Below are 22081 nucleotides of genomic sequence, written 5' to 3'. Positions count from 1 at the left end.
TTTCCCCATAGATGAACTTCACCCCAAGTAAAATCAGGCTATCCAAAATTCCCAGCTACTTGCAAGGCTGAGGCAGGATCCAAATTAATGTAATTTTCATGTATTTTGCAAGTTTGTTTTATGTCATATTATTTCATTACACTCTGCATAGTATTTTCTTAGCAAATACATCTAGACTAGACACCTGGCACTCAGTAAAGGATATTCCTAGCCCAGTAATCATTGTTGTCATTTGACATTGCAGGAACCACCATATGGATGGATAAATGTGTTGTTTAATGAAGGCAAGCAATTACTTTAAGAGATCCTAGTTGTTAAAAACTCTCTCTGGACTTTAAGTTTGGTATATACATAATTATTAAATGTATACATAATTGTTAATTGTAACAAATGTCCTCACAATTGATTTCTTGCTATTTTTCTAAGGATTTTACACTTTATTTAGTAAAATATATTAAAGAGGTTAATGATAATTTTTTTATAGAGACCCTTAGTAAGATTGAAAATGCGTGATTTTTCACACTTCTTTTCTTGCTTTGCTAATCATCAGTGCCTAATTGCAAAAGCAAAATATCTTCTAAATTCTGGGGGGGAAATTCTACTTTGAATTGCACACTAATCAAAAGACTCCTGCTTCATTTACTGAGCCCTTATCTGTGGTAAGTAGTTCTTGGAATAGCTATTTTCCTGTCACTTAAGCACCTTCCTTTGTTATTAACAGTGAACTAAATAGGTGTCCAAAGTCTGCCTTTCCCAGTGCTAGAGTATAAATGTCATCACACAGTAGAATGTAAACATCTTTTTTTTTTTTTTTCTTTTGAGACAGGGTCTTGCTCTGTTGCCCAGGCTGGAATGCAGTGGCATGATCATGGCTCTCACTGCAGTCTCAACCTCCTGGGCCCAAGCAATTCTCTCACCCCAGCCTCCCAAGTTCTCAGGGCCACAGGTGGGCACCACCATGCCTAACTAATTTTTTAACTTGTTTTTGTTTTTGTTTTTGAGACAGAGTCTTGCCCTGTTGCCTAGGCTGGAGTGCAGTCGTGCAATCTCGGCTCACTGCAACCTCTACCTCCCAGGTTCAAGTGATTCTCCTGCCTCAGCCTCCTGAGTAGCTGGGATTACAGGTGCCCACCACCATGCCTGGCTAATTGTTTGTATTTTTAGTAGAGATGGGGTTTCACCATGTTGGCCAGGCTGGTCTCAAACTCCTGACCTTGTGATCCACCTGCCTCGGCCTCCCAAAGTGCTGAGATTACAGGCGTGAGCTACCTTGCGCCTGGCCTGATTTTTTATTTTTTATTATTATAGAGATGAGGTCTTACTATGTTGCCCAGGTTGGTCTGCAGCTCCTGGTCTCAAGTGATTCTCCCACCTTGGCATCCTAAGTGCTGAGATTATAAGCATGAGCCACCAAACCTGGCCCTTTATCCATCTTTTAATGTTAATAATTATATCCATTTCTGTTTCCTTCAAAAATTCAAGTGGAAAACCTGACATAACTAATGGTAATTTTATTATTATACCTATATCAATTAACACATGTGTATAAAACTTCTACTTAGTTGTGCCAAATATAAGTGCACAGTATGGGTGATTTCCCCAACTTGTGAAGAATAGTGCTATAGTCACCCCCACAGGAGCAGGATAGATCCCCGCTTTCAGAATTGGGTTTGGATGCCAAAATCAATAATGCCATCACACATGCAGCAAAGGGGTTTGAAAGGTTTATTGCTCACAGAATACGCTTTTTGGGGGAGAGTAAGATGGGTTCCCAAGCTGGTCTGTAAGCTAGAGAGAACAAGAAAGGAGAATGGCTTTGGGATTCTTATTGTGGTTAGGAGTGGGGCTGTGATGAGGGTTCCTGTACATGGGCTAGGGCTTACACTGTTGGAACTTCCTGCTAGTGCCAAGGAAGGACCACCCAGGCATTCTTATCAGTTTGCCCAGATGTGGGGCAGAGAGGAAGGAAAGTAGTGGGGCTTGAGAGCTGTCAGCAGTCAAACATCAAAAATTAAGTCATACTCTGTATTACAACAATTAGAAAAGAAATAAAATGTAGTATATCAGTTCTCCATTGCTATAATATTGTTACATAACAAACAACCCACAAACCTCAATGGTATACAAAAATAAATGTGTCCTGCTCACACATCTGGAGTCAGCCAAACAGCTCTACTCATCTTGCCTGAACTCATTCACTGTCAGCTTGATCTTGGCTGGCTTTGCCTGGGGTGGGCTGTACTCTGCTCCATGTCTCTCATCCTCCAATAGGCCAGCACAGGCATGCTATCATGGCAAAGGCAAAGGTGCAGGAGTAAGCCAGCCCAATCACACAAGCACTTTTTAAGCCTCTGCTTGTGGCACTTTTGCCAAAATCCTATTGGCCAAGCATGTTACATGGCCAAGCCATGAGATGTGTACACAGAAGAATAAAAGATGTGTACATAGAAGAGTAAAGAATTGGGGCCTGTTTTGTTACCTACTGCACCTACTAATGGATTACTAATATATCACAACTCTTATCCTAGATTACAGTATTAAGAGAAGGAAAGTCAATTCAATGATATATTTACTACTAAATGTTAGGTACTGTACTTGGAATTAGAGTTACAAAAATAAATGAGATAATACTAAGGAGCTCACAGTCAGATACTGGGAAAAAAATCAATACATTATTAAAATAAATGAAATAAAATCCAATGTAAGTACATGAACAGATATTTTAACAAGAAGTGGAATGGAAATGAAAATAAACTCTTTTGTCTCCTTTATCATATATTTCATAGCTAATTAAATTAATTTTATTATAATCAAATTTACTTTAGATTCTGAGGACATAAAGAAAAAGTTTACTGAGACTCCCCAGTGAACGGCTGCATAAAAACGCAAGCCCTCTAAAAGCAAAACCAGATTGTAAATTCTGCTAGGCTAACAGAAAGTCATTTGATTCTTTTGTTTTTCCATTACACTTAGTAGTCAATCTTTTGTTTTTCCATTACACTTAGGGTTCTCTAGAGGGACAGAACTAATAGGATAGATAGGAAGGGGAGTTTATTAAGGAGTATTGACTCAAGATCACAAGATGAGATCCCACAATAGGCTGTCTACAAGCTGAGGAGCAAGGAAGCCAGTCCAAGTCCCAACACCTCAAAACAGGGAAGCTGACAGTGCAGCCTTTAGTCTGTGGCTGAAGGCCCAAGAACCCCTAGCAAATCACTGGTGTAAGTCCAAGAGTCCAAAAGCTGAAGAACTTGGAGTCTAATGTTTGAGGGCAGGAAGCATCCAGCACAGAAAAAGATCAAGGCCAGAAGACTCAGCAAGTCTGCTCATCCGTCTTCTCCTGCCTGCTTTATTCTAGCCTCACTGGCAGCTGATTAGATGGTGCCTACCCAGACTGAGGGTGGCTCTGCCTCTCCCAGTCCACAGACTCAGGTGTTAATCTCCTTTGGCAGCACCCTCACAGACACACCCAGGAGCAATACTTTGCATCCTTCAATCCAGTCAAGTTGACACTTAACATTAACCATCATGATGTGTGAGCTATTTGCTATGAATCGAATTTGCTATGAATCGAAAATTCTTAGTTTTTTTGTGTGTTTGTTTGTTTGTTTTTTGTTTTGAGTCTTTAATGAGAAAAAAATACTATCGTGCTCAAGAACACTGTGTGTCTGGTGTGTCATTGGATCAAGGGTTGGGGACACACATGGCAGAATTCAGCAACAGGGTAACATCAACAAAAATACACACAAAAAGGAAAAGAAAACGGCACTTAGCACGATCAACTCTGTTTCCTCATCATTCAGCAGCATGTTGGGGATCCCACGGCTGATGGGGAACACATGTCCAGACTCTGGGCACTGCAGGGTGCCCTCCAACACATTCATCTCCAGCAGCATGTGGTGCATCGTCCTCACCATGGAGATTCCTAGCAAATACTCTAGGTATTTTAAATAGAAGAAATTTAATACAGGGAAATGATTACATATATAATGGAAGAACTGAGATGTCAACCGGAAGAGTGAGGCAATCCACATTTTAGCAACTACAGTAAGTGATCTCCAACATCATGGCTGGAGGACTCAAATGGTGAGAAGGCAGAAGCTAGAATCATGGTGGACCTCACCTGCAAGAGTCACAAAGAAGATACATCCATTCAGTTCACAGAGAGGGAAATACTCCAGTTTCTACCTTCTACCTTCTTATTGCTCTCTAGTCTTCCATTTTATCTAGACTGCTGACAAGCATGCAGTGGAAGGTGAGCACCAGATCTGAGAGGAAACAGGCAGTGTCTGGCGCACTACACAAGAACTCTCGCAGGCATCTACTAGGCTTGCTCGGTGACTCATTTAAGGAGGAGTAGTCTATGGTGTGATATAGTATATTGTTTCTTTTGATGACTGGTTTCATTTGTTCCCTGTAGGCACCTAATCACTGTTTTTTAAATTCCCCAGGAGATTCTGATATACCCAATCAGCTGAGAACCACTGAATAGTGGCTTTCAAAATTTTGAACATCTAAACATTGTCTTCACAGAAAATCTTAATGTCTGAAGTCTACTGTACAAAACATAGAAAAGCAAGGCTGTTCTGCTTGAAGCGTAGGTTGGGAACCTGGATTCCTCTCAAACCCAGGCCACTCCTGAGAACATGGTCTGGAGATTTGAAGATTCCCAAATCTAGTCCATCTCATTAGTTGATATGTATGGACATCCTCTGTGTCTCTCAGTGCTCTCTCATGTGTAGACATATGGTGCCCCATTCCAGAGAGTGACTTTAGTGTAATGCGGCATTAAAGGAACCCTGGATAGACCTGTACTGGACCTTACATATTAGAGAGCTCTGCAGATAGCTGTAAATTGAGTAATAATTGGTGTCAGGTTATTTTAGCACAGTTTGGGGATAAAATGGTGCATTAATCTCCCAGTTTGTGGCTTATTAAACTTTGAAATGGAATTATTTGAGACATAAAAGAGATAGCAATACTTTGCTGGATCTTCTCCATTAGTCGAGATTGTTACAGAGGAGAAATTTTTGCCACTGTTTATCAAATATTTTTTCCTCTAGTTAATCCATATAATTCCGGGAGCTTTACCCAGGAGGAGGACGAATTACTTGCCTTCCCTCGATCTCTTTCAAGTCCTACCCAGGCACCTTTAAACTGTCACACGGAATCTTTGGTGACAGAGGAATAGAGGTGGGCAAGCAGGGCGTTTGGAAACCAAACTGAAAACAAATTCTCCAAAAAGCACAGATTCACCAGCCTAGAAATGGCTCTGTCTGGATGGATTCCTTGAGATGTGTTTTATTTCCATTAAAAACACAAAAACTTTCCTTTCACTGTGTCTCAAAACGATAGAGAAAAACATTCAGCCTTTCAAGTATTCAAGAAAAGCTTGAAGAAATGAAAGAAACTCGTTGCGCTCTGGGCCACGTTAGGTGGCAGAGCGTTCCTGGAGAACTTCAGGATTCTTTCTCAAGGTGGGCGTTCAAAGCCGATCCAAAGGATAGTCCTCTTTTTAGAAAACAAAAGGAGCACAAGGGTGGGGGACTGAAGGTGCCCAAAGCTGGTGGGTCAGTGTCACTTTCTTCTCCCTTTCGCCCCTTTCCTCCCGCTCCTTTCTCCCCTGTGGCCCCGAGTGCCTCTGCTCAGCACCCCTTTCTCTCCAGCCCCGACTGCCCATCTTCGCTCCTACCCTCGCGCGTCGGGGCCGTGTCTACACCCACCCCAGGACCTGGTCCGTCCAGGCTCCTTCCCATCCTCACACCCGCGCCCTTCTCCCTGCGGCCCCGGCTTGCGGCTCCAGCTGCCCAGCTCTTCCCGGGACAGGGGATCCCGCCAAGGGGGCCGCCCCCGCCCAGGCCCTCCCCCGCCCGGCCGCACCATAAAGCGCCGGGCCGCGGCCGCGGAGCGCAGCCGCCAGCAACCAAGCACCGCGCGGCCGGGACGCGAGCGCCTCCCCCGACGGCAGCCCGGACGCCGAGCACGGGTCACCTGCGCCGCCGGCCCGGGCCCCGACCGAGGTTCAACGCACGGCCCGGGGACCCCCAGACAGGGCCAACGCCGCCTTCGCCCCAGGCCTCGCGGGGAGCAGGAAGAGCCAACATGCTGGCCCCGCGCGGAGCCGCCGTCCTCCTGCTGCACCTGGTCCTGCAGCCGTGGCTGGCGGCCGGCGCCCAGGCCACCCCCCAGGGTAAGTGGGCTCGGGTCGGTCCCGGGGGCTACAGGCACCGGGTGCCCCATCCGCGGAGCGAGTGGAGGAGGGACCTGCTCGGCCCTGTGCTCCTGGGGCCTTGCTCAGTCCCTCTCTGTTCCTCCCGGGCCCAAAAAAGCATATTGTGATTGGAGGTAGTGATTAGTCTAGAATTTTCTGAAATTCGATTATCCAATGAAGGGAACAATTCCCTAAATAGGTGGGGGATGTAAAATTGATTCAAACTATGCAAAGACGCGGGGTTGCCTTCAAAACTTGCTACACGGGCGCTAGACCTCTAACATGTTAGGCTCTGGTGTAGGGTGAACTCCGGGTCCTGCATCCTGTGCCTGTTCCCTCCAGGCAGCCTTGCTCCCTAAATTCTTCCATAGGCATAGCGATGTTCGCCCAGAGTCTGCTCTTGACATCCCTGAGAAAGATGCAGAATTACTCTACTTGCCCTGCCACCTGCATTTTCTGCTCTGACTTTGCTTGAACGCCAAAGAGAACGTTTCTTTCAGGAGTTGGCTTGATGTCTTAATTTCTGAGATAAATAGGAAGGGCTGAAAACCTGGTCTTTTTCAGTGAAATCATGTTCTTTGCAGCAAGATGAGTGCAGCTGGAGGCCATTTTCCTAAGTTAATTAAGGCAGGAACAGAAAACCAAATAGCATGTTCTCGCAAGTGAGAGCTAAACAGTGGGTACATATGGACATAAAGGTGGAAACAGTAGACACTGGGGACTCCAAAAGTGGGGGTGAGGGTTGGGAAAACTACCAATTGGGTACTACGTTCACTGGGTGATGTGTTCACTAGAAGCTCAAATCCCACCTTATGCAATACACCCACGTGACAAACTTGCACGTGTACCCCCTGAATCTATAATTTTTTAAAAAGTCTTTTTCTATGAAAAGGTAAAAATACAAATAATGTGAAAAGATACTTGGACAGTCCTCAAACCCCTTGGTTAAATGGATGTGAGATAGCCATTGGGTAGAAAGCAGTTAAACAGTTTTTTTGTAAAGACCAAAAGAAAGACATAATTTAAGCAAAAAAAAAAAAAAAAAAAAAAAAAAAATCTTAGGGCTCTAACTGGCCCTAACTGGTAGGGGTGAGTTTCATGTGTTTGAACTTGGTGCCTGGGTTGATTTATTACTAACTATGGAAATAAAACTGGAAGAGACACACAACTTGAAGTAAAAGTTGTTTTTCCTCTTGAAGCCAGAGCAAAGAATGCCTATGAGGGTGTTCTCAACTCCCCTGCCTCCTGCTGCTGGAATCGCCCATTTAAACTGCATTTCGCCAAATAACTCATTTTCATTCCAGACCAGACAACCAGAATTGTGGTTTCAGGGGCTAGAGTACTACTAACTTTTAGTTTGTGCTGAAATATTTGAAATGCTGTAGTCTGTGCCTCATAGTTCTGGGAAGGTAGGAAAGGAAGCTTTTAAAGACGCTTCAAAAGTCTTATTGTGGTGATATTTGGCAAGTTTGAATGTATAGGTATAATTTTTTTTCATTATATGCATTCTTGACTTTTGAACATACAGCATCATGGTGTGCCTTAGGTGTGCTCTTTCTCAGACATACCTGACCATTTTATGGAGACTTGAACTCAGCCTATATAACCTAAATTATCTGGTTAATTTAGTTGCTGTAGATGATCTGATTAAGTCAACTTTCTGATAGATTCTTTTATTGCATTATCTAGTCTGCAATCATCAGGCTTAACAGGATAATTTGCTTATCTCCTTCTTCCTCTGAGCTGCATTGCTAGTCTTAAATTAGTATATATTCAATTTACATACCATGGTTGCTGGGCTCATTGATAGCAGTAATTTCACCTCTAACACTAGAGGATTGTGCTTTGATCCTGGCACTTTTACTAAAACATAATAACATTAATAGAAAATGGTAGTGTCTCATTTCCTTTTCAAAACACTCTCTATGTTCATTACTAAGTAATCCCATCTCTGCCTCTTGAGAGAGATGCAAACGAATCAGACAAACCATAGATTGAAATACAGCAAGTTTAGCTTGAGTTACATCATGGACCTGATCATAATCAAAGCAAAAATCAAGAGTACTAAGAATTTTGCTTTGAAGGTAGTTCCCATACTTTAAAAACATATCTCTTTTCTGAAGATGTTTTGTCCTGAATGGAACTTTAAAACATAATACCTTATTTCCCTTTGCCCTCATTAGTGGAAATGTAAAATTTCCAATTCTCTTGAAGATTAAAAAATCCAATTTCCCTTTTGAAATGCAGTAGGCAACAGTGTTTATGGTTTAGGGATATAGGCACTAAGAGGAACACAGTAAATGTTCTACTTTCCAACACGTCTCATATTAAATTCATTACTGTGTAAGGACCCCGGTACATGCGAAAAATACAATGTAGATCCAGTTTGAAGACAAATTGTCTTTTAAAAAGGGTAGACATTCTTGAGTAATTAGGTTTTTGCCTGTTTGCTTTAGAACTTTTATTCATTCTTATTACAAAAGCAATACTTGCCCATTGTAGCAAAGATAAAAGTTAGAAAAGCAAAAAATAAAGAAGAAATTAAAACTTATATTTATGCAACCCAGGGATAGCTTCTATTAACATTAACATGTTGTTGTCTTTCATTTCAAATCTTTTTCTACGTGAAAATATATTTCAAATGGAATTATGTTATACATACAGTTTTAGAATCCTTTTTTAATGTATCATGAACATCTTTCCACATCTGTAAGTATTCAGCTACACTTTAAAATTAGGTAGTATTCTGCTTTTTGGAAGAATCAAAATACATTTAGCCAGGGTTGTAATATAGAACCCTTAAGTTGTTTTTGGTGTTGATATTGTAAATAATAATTTATTGAACAAGTGCGAGTGTCACAGGATGGTTTGGGATGATTTTAACCATCCCCTCAATCTCAGCCAAGCCCTTCTTTTTTTTTTTGCTAAGAACAGTTAATATTTTCATAGCAAAATGCTATGCCAACAGAGCTCAGGTTTACCTCTCTTCCAATTAGATTTTCACCTAATTCTTTCCTAAATAGAAATTCTAGAATTACCACTAGTGTCTAATATTCTTATACCTAAATAATTTACCATGTTATTCATTATTTCCATAGGATAAATTCCCATAAGTAAAATTGCTAGATTAAAGAGCACATATGTTTTAGAGCCTTTATTACTGTTGTTTAAACTGTCTTCAAAATGTTTATACTAGTTTAAATGTTACACAGTGGTACAGAGACTGCCCATTTCCCTGAACTCTCACAGTTGAGTACTATTGTATTTACTAATTTTCCAATTCGATGGTGAAAACAATATCTTATTGTTTAAGTTAGCAACTCCTGCATCATTAGATAAATACATGAACATTTATTTATATACTTAATGGTCATTGTAATTCTTTTTATGTAAATTGCCTTTTCATATTCCTTGCCCATTTTTCTGTTAGGATGCTTATCATTTTATTGATTTGTAAGAACTCTTTATCAATTGTCAATATTACCCATTTAATAACTAGATTATTATATCAAAGAGACAGCTGTAGGTGCTGAAGTTTCTGCAGGCTATGTAATTGTTCAAGTGATATTTGCATATGCTAATAGATACACTAAGTAACTTCTACAGAGTATTACCCAAATTTGGCCTTTGCCTTTTAAATGACTCTAGGCATACTCTCTCACAGCTTTCATAAATATTACAAAGTTTGTGAGAGAAAGTACTGCTTGCTTGATCAAAAGCAACTTATACAAATACAGATGCAGATTCTGATTTTTGTAGACCAACTCTATAAGTCAAGATATAGTCAAGAAACAGACACCACATCATTTTGTTTTGTTTTGTTTCCACACTGGGATTTTTTTAAACAGAGAAATGCCGGAAAATTGTAAAGGCACAAAGGGAACACTTAGGTCTCACAAAGGTAGCAAATCATTTTCCGCCAGCACATCTACCACCATATCCATGTTTTCTGCTGCATTTCCTGTCATTTGTCACTGACCAGGAAAACACAATTGGCTCTGGTCCTGGAGGTGCCTAAGGGACTCTGTGACAGAAATTCACTGCTTGGGGACATCAGTAAAGCAATGGCTTGGATGCATTCACCAGTCCCCCTTGTACTTTAAGCCTTTAGTGCTTTTCCTGGTGGGCATTTTCAGAGCTACTTGTTCAGCCAAACCCAATTTTGTGTTTGCAAATTCAGTCCTCTCTTGAAGGCTATACCCAGTGATGAATATTGTGCTATATTTCTTCTGGCTCAGATGTCTAGCCACTGTAAAAGTAACAGGGAAGAACTGGTGAGTTTGGCAATATGGAAAAGGGATTACAAGATTAGTTTACATTACTTTGTAGCTTACTGTCAAATTGCCCCCCCCAACCAAAAAAAACCCTGTTTTCCCCCAAATTGAATCTTTCACTTATACCCCTTTTCTCCCTTCTCCTCAGTCTTTGACCTTCTCCCATCTTCCAGTCAGAGGGTGAACCCAGGCGCTCTGCTGCCAGTCCTGACAGATCAAGCCCTGAATGATCTCTATGTGATTTCCACCTTCAAGCTGCAGACTAAAAGTTCAGCCACCATCTTCGGTCTTTACTCTTCAACTGACAACAGTAAATATTTTGAATTTACTGTGATGGGACGCTTAAACAAAGGTAAGCAAATTTGCTGAAATTATTTTCTTAAAAATCTCCTTTTTCTATTCCAGGATTAGGGGTATACTTTCTTTGAGATGGTTTTCTTGTACAATTATATTCTCACTCACTAGTCATCTCAATGTTCAATATTGAATTCTTCTTACTGTACATTTACCTATATGGGGGTGGGGGGTTCAGGGAGAAAGTGACATTGGGAGAAAAAAAGAAGAATTGCTGTGACCAAGATGGCTTTTGACATTGTCTCATCCTTATGTTATTCTGAATCCAGTTCTGGAGCAGACAGGACAAGGGACAATTCAGCCACTATCTTAGGCAGCTCAGGCTGCTATAACAAAATACCATAGACTATGTGGCTTAAACAATAGACATTTACGCCTCACAGTTCTAGAGCGTGATAAGTCTAAGATCATGGTGCCATCTTAGTCCATTTTGTGTTGCTATAAAAGACTACCTGAGACTGGGTAATTTATGAAGAAAAGAGATTTATTTAGTTCACAGTTCTGTAGGCTGGGAAGTTCAAGAGCATGGCCCTGGCTTCTGACAAGGACTTTCTTGTGTCACAACGTGGTGGAGAAGGTCAAAGAGGGAGCAGACACATGGGAAGAGGAGAAAACCTGAGGGGCATCCTAGCTTTATAACAACCTACTCTCTCAGGAACTAATCCATTTTCACAAGAGCCGAAACTCACTATCTCGAGAACGGCACCAAGCCATTCATAAGAGATCCACCCCCATAATCCATACACCTCCCACAAGGCGCCACCTCCCAACACTGCCACACTGGGGACCAACTTTCAGCACAAGTTTTGATGGGGACAGACAGACCATATCCAAACCGTACCACCAGCAGATTTGGATCCTCGTAAGTGCCCAGTTCCGGGATTGTAGATGGCCATCTTTTTATTGTGTCCTCTCATGATGCAGACAGACAGCAAGCTCTCTTGTGTCTCTTCTTATAAGGTCACTATTCCCATCATGAGGGCCACACCCTCAGGACCTCATCTAAACCTAATCATCTCCCAAAACCCTCACTTCCAAATACCATCACGCTGGAGATTAGGAGTTCAATATATGAATTTGGTGGGGCAGGAGGAAGGGGCAGATACAAACATTCAGCCCATGACAGCCACCGCATACCATTCTTATGTTCCCTTTGAAGCCAGTGCTCAGTAGACCTAGCTCCTAGCTCCATAAGCACCTACCTGGCTGTGATGGAGAGAATAGACCTTAACCAGTAGAACAGGACGAATAGGGCTCTTTTCTCCCTGTGCATGCCAGACACAGGCCTGTCACTGGTTTGATTCCTCTGCTGTCATTTGTTTTATTGCCGTAGTAAGTTACTATAAGCACTGAGAAGTGAGTCCCAAAGAAAATGGTCACTATTTTTCATTGCCTTCTCCTCCACTCCTGCCCGGGGGACAACACCTGTTCCTGTTTATTAAGGAATGTGACAGATGTGTGTTCCTACTGCTTCATGCTTTTAATAAAATAGGAGAACTGGTTCTTCTGGCTGGATTTTATGTTTATTTCAGTTTGCTTTACAAAGTAGACACTTCCTAGTGCTTCAAACTCTCTCTTAGATTGTGCTTGTGATTGTACACTTAAATCTGTAGGCATTAGGAAATAAAAGAAGTTTCTAATTCTTAATTTTCATAGGACTCTAAAGTTAAAAGTGTAAAGGAATGGGATTTTAACCCCTTCTTTTCTGTCAAATTCCAACATGCTTCTTCCCTGCTTCCACTCTACTCCCAGGTCTGCTTTCTCTGTATGTGGCTCACAGCGTGCCAGGGGCCGTAAGGAGGTGTCAGATAATAAAGTGAGTCTGGGGACATAGCCAGCAGATGGGTCAACCATTCCTGTCCCCCTTTTCCCATCTTCAGCCCTAATGAGAGGAGATTCTGCCCATGTCTCTGCCTTGAATCAAACAGCCCCATTTTGCCTAGCATCTGTTGAAGGAACTGCTCACCTTCTGACAACCCAGCTACTCAGTTTGTGATCTGTGAAAATCACCGTTCTTCATCTGTGGATCAGCAACTTCTCCTAACCTGTCTATTTCAGAGGCATTGCAAAGATTTTTTTTTTTTTTTTGGTTCATCCAGCTTAATGGCCAGAAGTTCCTCTACAGTGTAAAAAACTGCTCCGAGCTTTTGCCCTCACTGCCTCTCACCCTCTATTTCTAAATTGGTCAGTATTTGTGAGCCCACTGTGGAAAGTCTGTGTTTCTGGGAAGCACAAGGAAGCAACTTGCCCTGAACTGATCCTTTCATTTTGCATAGACAAGAGTAGCACTAGATTTAATGGGCAGTAGGTAGAGGGTAAGGGAATCGTTACTATGTTTCCTCTGAAGAATCACCAGTAATGTGAGTCAGCTGTAAATACCAGCAGATCAAAAATTTTAGGGGCTGTAATCCCAGCACTTTGGGAGGCTGAGGCAGGCAGATCACCTGAGATTAGGAGTTCGAGAGCAGCATGGCCAACATGGAGAAACCCTGTCTCTACTAAAAATACAAAAATTAGCCGGGAATGGTGGTACATGCCTATAGTCACAGCTACTCGGGAGGCTGAGGCAGGAGAATTGCTTGAACCCACGAGGCAGAGGTTGCAGTGAGCTGAGATCGTGCTGCTGCACTCCATACTCAGCCTGGGCAACAGAGCGAGACTCTGTCTCAAAAGAAAAAAAAAATTTTAGAGGAAAACATGAAAGGTTTGAGATGAAGAACTGAAAGATGAACATCTCCCTACCCTCCAACCTATTAGGAAAGATAAATTGTTCTTAGAAACTATGGGGACAGAAGGAGTCCTGGAAGAATCTAGAAATGAGAATTCTTATAAGGCAAAGAGGGATTTATGGTATTATTAGAGCTTGGAGAGTTGAAGTGACACAGAGAAGTTGTTTCACTGGAGCAGTCGGAAAAAGTACGAAGATTTGCCAGCGCTGGTGAATGTAAAGTTCCAGGAAGGAGAAGTCCATTCTGACTGGAACAATAAAAAGAAGTCATTCAGCTGATCTCCTCTTCTGCTGATTTGCGTGGTAAACAGGGAAACAGAAGAAATCCAAATGGATCTCTACTGACTTAAAACACCTGAGTAGGAAATAAAACACACCCTTTCCTCCATTAAAGTCCAGGACTAGGCGATGAAGGAGGGTGACTACACAGCATCAAAGAGCAGAATTTGGTCATCTGGGCCCCATATGACCTCCTGGAACAAATTAAAATGTAGCTAATGAAGACTGCAAAGAAAGGGTTTGCCACTAAGCTCTCTGCTGCTATTCTCACCCTCTCCAAGTCAGCCTACCCCAGACCACCTCATTACTGTTCACAGACATAATTTGGATCAAGATACACCTGACCTCTGAGACCTCTAGTGGCCCCCTTTCCAAACTGAATAATGTACCCATGTCTCAGTGAGGCATTCAGGGCTTCCACTGCATGGCCCCAAGCAGCCTGTCCAGTTTATCCCTCATTCCAACCTCCATGCAGCCTGAGCTTCAGCAAGATAGGCTATTGCCATTCTTTGGGGCCGTACATGCTGTCTCTCCTCCATCCTTTTGTTCCTGCTCTCTGCTCCCTCGGCACATGTCCTACATCACCTCTCGACACCCAAATCCTACACATTCAAGACTCATCTCCAGCTCCTTCTGATATTCTTTCTAATATGACTTTGTACCTCTTAAGGAAGACATTCATCTTAGCTCATCTTGTACTTGAATTACTTCTAGGTCTTCTCTCCGTTTGGTTGGGAGCTCCCTTGAGACAGGGACTATGCAGCCCTTATCTTTGCATCTGCTGCAGCACTTAGCAAGGTGCCTTGTACATGGAAGTGGTTCATGGGCAGATTGAAAAGAATAAATGGAGGCTGAGAAGAATAGACTTGTTCGTGAAAAATGACATACACCAATGTGAAATTCTGGGATTCTACAATATCTGACACACAGTAGGTAATAAAAAAAAATTATGTATTTATTTATTGAGACAAAGTCTTGCTCCATGGGTTTTGCCATGTTAGCCAGGCTGGTCTCGAACTCCTGGCCTCAAGTGATCCTCCTGTCTCAGCCTCCTAAAGTGTGGGGCTTACAGGTCTGAGCCACCACACCATGCCAAAAGAGATATATATATATATATTTTTTTTTAATGAATAAATGTTGAAGGCCTTTTGGAATAGGATATAAGAGGATACAGGTAGTATTTCTGGTAGAAGTGATCTGCCAGGTTATTAGTAATACAGGCTTTAAATCTTGATAGAAATAAGCATCCTACAGAAACCACCTGGCTGGATAGAAGATATGACTAATGTTCTTCTAGTATCTGGCATAAAGACAACTTTCCAGTTTGTATCCTGAGTTTGAGTCACAAACTGCATCACTATGAATACATCTCTGAATCTCTCTTAGCCCTGGTTGATTGCCTATAAATGGGGATAATAATAGCTACCTCTCAGGTTGATTGCAAGAACTGAATTATATAAGGTATAATAACTTTCTTTAGACTATTGAGGTTCAATAAAATTTTCATATTCTTAAACAGTATTAGAAAGAGAGAGATGTCCACTATTTAGGCAACTGTTTTCTAATGATGATGGTTTGGTGAACTCCTGGCTTGCCTTGATGACAGTTTCACCTTTCAGAAGAAGAAAAGGAGAACTGCTTCTTTAGTCTTAGTATGATTGTCTCAGAACAACTTGGTGCTGTGAAGTGAAGGAAACCCAAAGTGTTTGCTGTAATGACCAGAGAGTGTCAGTCAAACTCCTTAGCCTAAGGAGAGGACATGCAAATAGTTCAGAGTAGTGGTTCTGAAGCTTGCAAGCTAAAGAGAAATGTAGATTAAGAGAGATGGTAGAGCTTAAAAAATAAAATTTTAGACCCAATAATAAGTGGAAAAATTGAGGGGCCTCAAACATTAATAATAATATTTATGGAGTCTTTTTTTTTTTTTTTTTTTTTTTTTTTTTGAGATGGAGTTTCGCTCTTGTTGCCCAGGCTGGAGTACAATGGCACAATCTTGGCTCACTGCAACCTCCGCCTCCCGGGTTCCAGCAATTCTCCTGCCTCAGCCTCCCGAGTAGCTGGGATTACAGGCATGCGCCACCAGGCCCAGCTAATTTTTGTATTTTTAGTAGACATAGGGTTTCTCCATGTTGGTCAGGCTGGTCTCAAACTCCTGACCTCAGGTGATCCGCCTGCTTCAACCTCCCAAAGTGCTTGGATTATAGCCGTGAGCAACCACGCCCAGCCCTATGGAGTCTTTTTAATGTACCAGGACTGTGTTAAAAGCTCAAAGTCTATTTTCCCTTTTAACTTTCACAGTATTCCTATGAGATGCCCTTGAATTAGCTTAATTTTAAAGTGGTCATATGCAGAAGATGGAAAGAATTTTAAAATTTGACACAAAACTATAAAAATTAGGACAGAAAAGCTAAAACCTAATTGAGTCAAAGCTGATGATTCACATGTAAGATAAGATAATAAAATGGGTGTTTTTAGCCATGTTCAGAATGAGATATGGAAGATATGGAAGAAATAAGCCCACCTCCTGGAATAGGTAATAGGAGATTAACAGGTGATTGAGGTAAGTCATAGATGGCTCTTCTGTTTCTGTCTTACCCATCAAGGGGAATGTTCCTCAAATTGTCAAGAATGGTTAAAAGAAAACAAAAATCCAAGCTAGGTGAGGAGATAACAGAAAAACACCCACTCTCTTTAGTGAGACTAACTATTCAGGTCCAGATGAATTACATATTGGGATAGTTAGTGAAGAAAGTGATAGTGGAGCCACTGTTAGTATCATTTAGAAATCGTAGTGAACAGAAAGGTCCTAAAAGACAGGACAGGCAAATGTTTCCATTTTTATAAAGAAGGGAAGGTGGATTCTGAAAACCACAGGCTACTGAAATTTAGGACAGAGCTCCAGAGGGTTATATGATTATTCATGTATTTTGGGATTGCCTAGAAAAGAAATCTGTGATTTTTTTAAAGACAAAGTGGATTTACTAAGAATAAATCATGCCAAACTTTTTTTTCAATAAAGTTTCAAAGCTGATAGATAAAAAACATGCTGTGAGCATAATGTATCTGACTTCAGAAAAGAATTGGATAAAGTTGCTTATTATACCTTTCTAAATAATATAAAAAAGAATAAGCTAGATTATAGTACCGCTAGGGGTTGATAAGTCACTGTATAGCAAATTATCTAGTGGTTTTTGACACGGCTCTGTCTTGGGTATTGAACTGTCCAACACGTCAGTGACTTGAGCAAAGACAGCATTTTATCGTGTTTGCAATTCAAAGCTAGAAAAGAGTTGAACATGTTGGATGCTATCATTCATATTTACAAATTCCTACCAGATAATACAATGGGCCAAAATCAATCAGATTAAATTCAACAAGAATAAATGTAAAGCTGTCAACTAGGAGTGAAAAGCAAGTTGCAGAAGTTCAGGATGTGAGACATCTATCCTAAGAGTTCTAATCAACAACAAATCCTAATCAGTGTTGAGGATAGTGCCTGACACATAATGGATACTCAAAAATGTTTGCCAAATGAATGAATGAACAGATACTGTGATGCAACTGTTTATAAAAAGCTCCCTACACTTTAGGTTTCATTAGTGCATACATATGGCGAGGTTAAGGAAGCTAATAGTCCCACTGTACTCTTAACTGTCCAGGCCACATCTAATACTGTGTCTAGTCCTGGACACATTTCACAGGGACACCGTCAAGTCAAAGATTATCTTGAAAAGAGTCACAAAAAGAGCACCTATCTGGGCCCCGTTTTGGGGTTTTGTTTTGTTTTGTTTACCACATTTAAGTAGAAAAGTTAAAGGAACTAGAGAAATGAAGGAGCCAGACAGAAGACATGAAAAATATGAAATTTGCCTTACAATATTTGAAAAAAGGGCTAGGTGCAGTGGCTCATGCCTGTAATCCCAGCACTTTGAGAGTCTGAGGCAGGAATATCACTAGAGCCCACACATTCAACACCAGTCTGGGTAAAAAATTAAAATATATATATATATTTTTTTGAGACAGAGTCTCACCCAGTTGCCCAGGCTGGAGTGCAATGGCATGATCTCAGCTCACTGCAACCTCCACCTCCCAGGTTCAAGCAATTGTCCTGCTTCAGCCTCCTGAGTAGCTGGAATTACAGGCACGCGCCACCACACCTGGCTAATTTTTTTTTTTGCGTGTGTCTTTAGTAGAGACAGGGTTTTGCCATGTTGGCCAGGCTGGTCTCAAACTCCTGACCACGTGATCCGCCTGCCTCAGCCTCCCAAAGTGCTGGGATTACAGGCGTAAGCCACTGCGTCCGGCCAAAAATACATTTTTTAAAAAATTAGCCAGACTTGGTGGTACATGCCTGTAGCTCCAGCTATTCAGGAGGCTGTGGCAGGAGGATCACTTGAGCCCAGGAGTTTGAGGCTGCAGTGAGCCATGATCATGCCACTGCACTCCAGCCTGGGTAACAGGGCAAGATCTTGTTTCAAAAAAATAAAAATAATTAAAAATAATTTTAAAATAATATTTGAAAAATGTCATTTGGAATGAAGATCAGAGTAAACCTCTCTCTAGCTCTGAAGAGTAAAATTAGGATCCATTGGTAGAAGACAGAGGAAACATATTGGCTCTGTATTAGGAAAATCTTGGAGAGTGATCCAAAAGTGAAATGGGCTTCTCTGCAAAGTAATGAGTTCCTTGTTACTGGAAATGTGCTGGTAGAGGCTGCACTTTTATTGAAGGAATTTGTGAAGTGAGATATTAAGCTGGATGACTTATAATGGTAGTATTTTGTCATTCTACCAAGGCTAGAGAAGTTTCATAGGCGCTTAAGAAATTGCTTTGCATCTGTCTCCTGTAACATGACCTTGGGCTTCTGTGCACACTCACAGCTTTGTTGCCTACCAGATAGTTGCATACTATGATGAATCTCATACTTTTTCAAAACAGAAAGTCCTCTGCAGATGTTTAGCATAATTGCTGTGTTTTCTTTCACTAGATAGATGTGTGTGTGTGTGTGTGTGTGTGTATACTCTGTATACATTACATTGTCCAAACTGCCATAAGAAAACTTTGAAACAGACTGCATTTATCACAGCTAGGAGTCACCCAGAGTACTTTCAGAAAAAGCAGTTTGCTGATTTACCTTTTCTATGTATTTCCAAAGCACTAAAGTTACAAAGACCTCGTGTATAGGGCATGAAGATAAATAAGCAAAGGCAAACAAGCATATCCATCACAAGAGACATTAATGTCAAGGAGGCAATTTTTAAATGTACAATTATTTTAAAAGAAGAGGAAAGGTTGACAATGATTGCTTCCATCATATGTTTAAAAGTGCCAAAGAGCAAAGCCATTTGCCAAATAAAGCAAAGAGTGCCGGACTACCTTTGTGAGTTTGCTGCCTGCAGGCCAGGCCACTCTGGACTCCTTTGCCCAAGCAGAAAAAATATTATCATTTCCAGTTCTTTAAAGCTGGCACCCTGCTTCATAACTTTGACATTCAACATATTATAATATTTTTGACTACCAGGTCCACTTTTCAGAAAGCACCTTTTGAAAATTCTTTCTGAAGATGGCAATATTTCAAATCTTCATTGCCTGGGCTTGCTTTTTAATCTGCTGCCAGTCACTGAAATCATATTTAATCAGACTGGGCTATGTGGTTCCTGTGTCCGGCTGGTCCCAAGCATGGAAGTGTAGCTTTTGGACAGTGCCATAAAATCGGGCCCCAAATTGTCAATTACACAAAGATGCCAAGTTTAGAGGGAAAGGATTTATATAACCAACAAAGTGTTCCACATTTAAAAAAAGACATAATTGTGAGTAATAAAAGTCAGAGTGGACACACTCTATTTTATCTATTTTTTTCACTTCATAGGTAGTTGTAGTGGTGCCCTCAGATACTATGGGATGTGGGAAAATCAGCAAGATATAGACTTGGCAGCAGGGAGGGACTTAAGGTGGTGGGAAGATGAGGGCCAGTCCTGGGATAAGGAGTTGAAACGTTATTTAGAATCCGCTAGGGAGTTATTGAAGGATTTCATTTGCTTCCTTGCTTGCTTTGAGGAGGCAATAACTTGATCAGAACAGTCCTCTAAGAAGTTCAATCTCTCAGTCCAAAAAGTCCATGCAGAAAGAGCCCTAAAGTAGGAAGGGGAGTCAGGAATCTAACAGAGAAGCCCAGAGGTGGAGCAGAGGCAGAGACGTCGTTTGAGATTTGAGCACCCACTGACTGACAGCCTTCAATTCCAATCCAATCTGCACTGCATTCTCGGTACTAACCCTGCAAGATAACCAGCTGCAATCGCCAAGAAAGCCTGTGCAGCTGGTGGTAAGTGAAAACTGAGGATGCGAACTGAATGTGCTACAGCTGAAGAAACAGTTGTACCTGGAAACACTCAATGGGTTCACCTTGCCTGCTGCCTACACAGAACCCATTTATCAAGACAGGGGAATTGCAATGGAGAAAGGGTAATTCACGGAGAGCTGGCTGTGTGGGAGACTGGAGTTTATTACTCAAATCAGTCTCCCCAAGCATTCGGGGATCAGTTTTTAAAGATAATTTTGCAGGTAGGGGCTTGGGAAGTGGGGAGTGCTGATTGGTCAGGTTGGAAATGGAATCATAGGGGGTCGAAGTTAGGTTTTCTTAATGTCTTCTGTTCCTGGGTGTGATGGCAGAAATGATTGGGCCAGATTACTGGGTTGGGTGGTGTCAGCTGATCCGTCGAGTGCATGGTCTGCAAAATATCTCAAGCACTGATGTTAGGCTTTACAATAGTGATGTTACCCTAGGAGCAATTTGGGGAGGTTCAGACTCTTGGAGCCAGAGGCTGCATGACCCCTAAACTGTCATTTCTAATCCTGTAGCTAATTTATTAGTCCTTCAAAGGCAGACTGGTCCCCAGGCAAGAAGGGAGTCTTCGGGAAAGGGCTGTTACCAATTTTGCTTCAGAGTCAAACCATCTACTGAATTCTTTCCCAAAGTTAGTTCGGCCTCTGCCCAGGAATGAACAAGGAAAGCTTAAGTGTTAGAAGCTAGATAGAGTCAGTTAGGTCTGATTTCTTTCACTGCCATAATTTCCTGAGTTACAATTTGGCAAAGGCCGTTTCATACCCAGTGACTGTTTTCCTGAGTGCTCTCCAGGGTGGTGGCCAGGCAGAGGTGTGGTCAAGCTGGGAGGTGGAATGGTTCCAGCCTCAGGGGCCTGGCTGCTTCTTCCTTCCCAGAGGGACGAAACGGTCATCCTCCTCCCTCTGTAGTGTTTTCCCCTGCGTTTTGCTACTTCTACTATGTGTGGATGTGTTGGGATAAGATAGGGTGAGATGAGCACCGGGAAAGGGGGCTGGCAAGAGGAAGGGAACCCTGTCCGTTCTCTTCCCCTTCCCGATGATGCTGCCTCTGGAGAAGGTGAGGAAAACTTGCATCCAACAGGCTGCAGGCTCCTGGGGCGAGAACTTTCTGCTTTTCCCGGACTCTGTATGACTGATGTGAAAACATTGAGCTTCCTGAGGCTGCTTGCCCTCTGGGTAGTCTAACTGCTCTGATGATAAAATAAGTGTAGAGGCACTGAAGTAAAGAATTTGCAATAAAAAAGAAAATGAAAAATGGAAGCCATAAGAGAAATGAGTATTGGATCAATTGTGAAGAATGGGAAATGTCAAGGCACTTGATAATTTTTCTGCTAACAGACATTGTGAAGATGGAAGTTTCCATGGTTTTCTTTGCCTGTGTTTTCTTTTGCTATTGTCATGAGATCTAGGGGCATGAGGGATTTGTCATTTGAGTGTTACATTGCAACAAAAAGCAAGGCAGAAGTACAGAAACCACTTCAATGAGAGTATGAACACAATAGGAGGTTTTGCTACCTTGAATTAGATGTTGAATTGCTACTCTCTGAACTTTATTTTCTATATACAAAGCTTTAAATGCAATCATTTAATTTTTCGTTGAAAGTTTATATTAGCAACATTTAGTGTGCACCTGCTATATATAAAGTATCCCACTAGGTACTATTCATCAAATTAAACCCAGCTATTTAGTTATGAAAATAAACCATGGCCCACATGCCCTGTGAAGCCCTGTTAAAAGCAAGCAACATGCCCAAGAAAATATATTTCCTTTGAATTTCACAGAAATCTTAGTTTGGGGAAGAAAAATCAAGAGTTTTTGTTATAAGCCAGTATGTGCATCCTCTGAAACAGTTAATGTAGAGAACAGAGGTAGTGGCCATAACTGAAATAAGG

The 22081-nt window shown here is 41.6% G+C and overlaps 1 protein-coding gene across 2 annotated transcripts in view; it reads left to right on the top strand.

Moving 5' to 3' along the window:
• The window catches only part of THBS4 (thrombospondin 4), a 59710-nt gene that overhangs the window by 7827 nt on the left and 29802 nt on the right, over window positions 1–22081 (top strand). The window contains exons 1-2 of one of the 2 annotated variants that reach the window (XM_050795649.1): window positions 5912–6190; window positions 10634–10837. In XM_050795649.1, coding sequence (XP_050651606.1) covers window positions 6103–6190; window positions 10634–10837 — 292 coding nt within the window. In that variant the 5' untranslated portion in view covers window positions 5912–6102. Of the gene's footprint in view, window positions 1–5911; window positions 6191–10633; window positions 10838–22081 lie in introns of those variants that run through there. The other variant, XM_050795650.1, reaches the window with a different exon arrangement.

The sequence above is a fragment of the Macaca thibetana genome, chromosome 6, assembly GCF_024542745.1.
Source record: "Macaca thibetana thibetana isolate TM-01 chromosome 6, ASM2454274v1, whole genome shotgun sequence".
In the NCBI taxonomy this organism is placed as follows: Eukaryota; Metazoa; Chordata; class Mammalia; order Primates; family Cercopithecidae; genus Macaca; species Macaca thibetana.
Note: the sequence above shows the minus strand (reverse complement) of the source record. Positions and strands in the feature narration are given on the sequence as shown.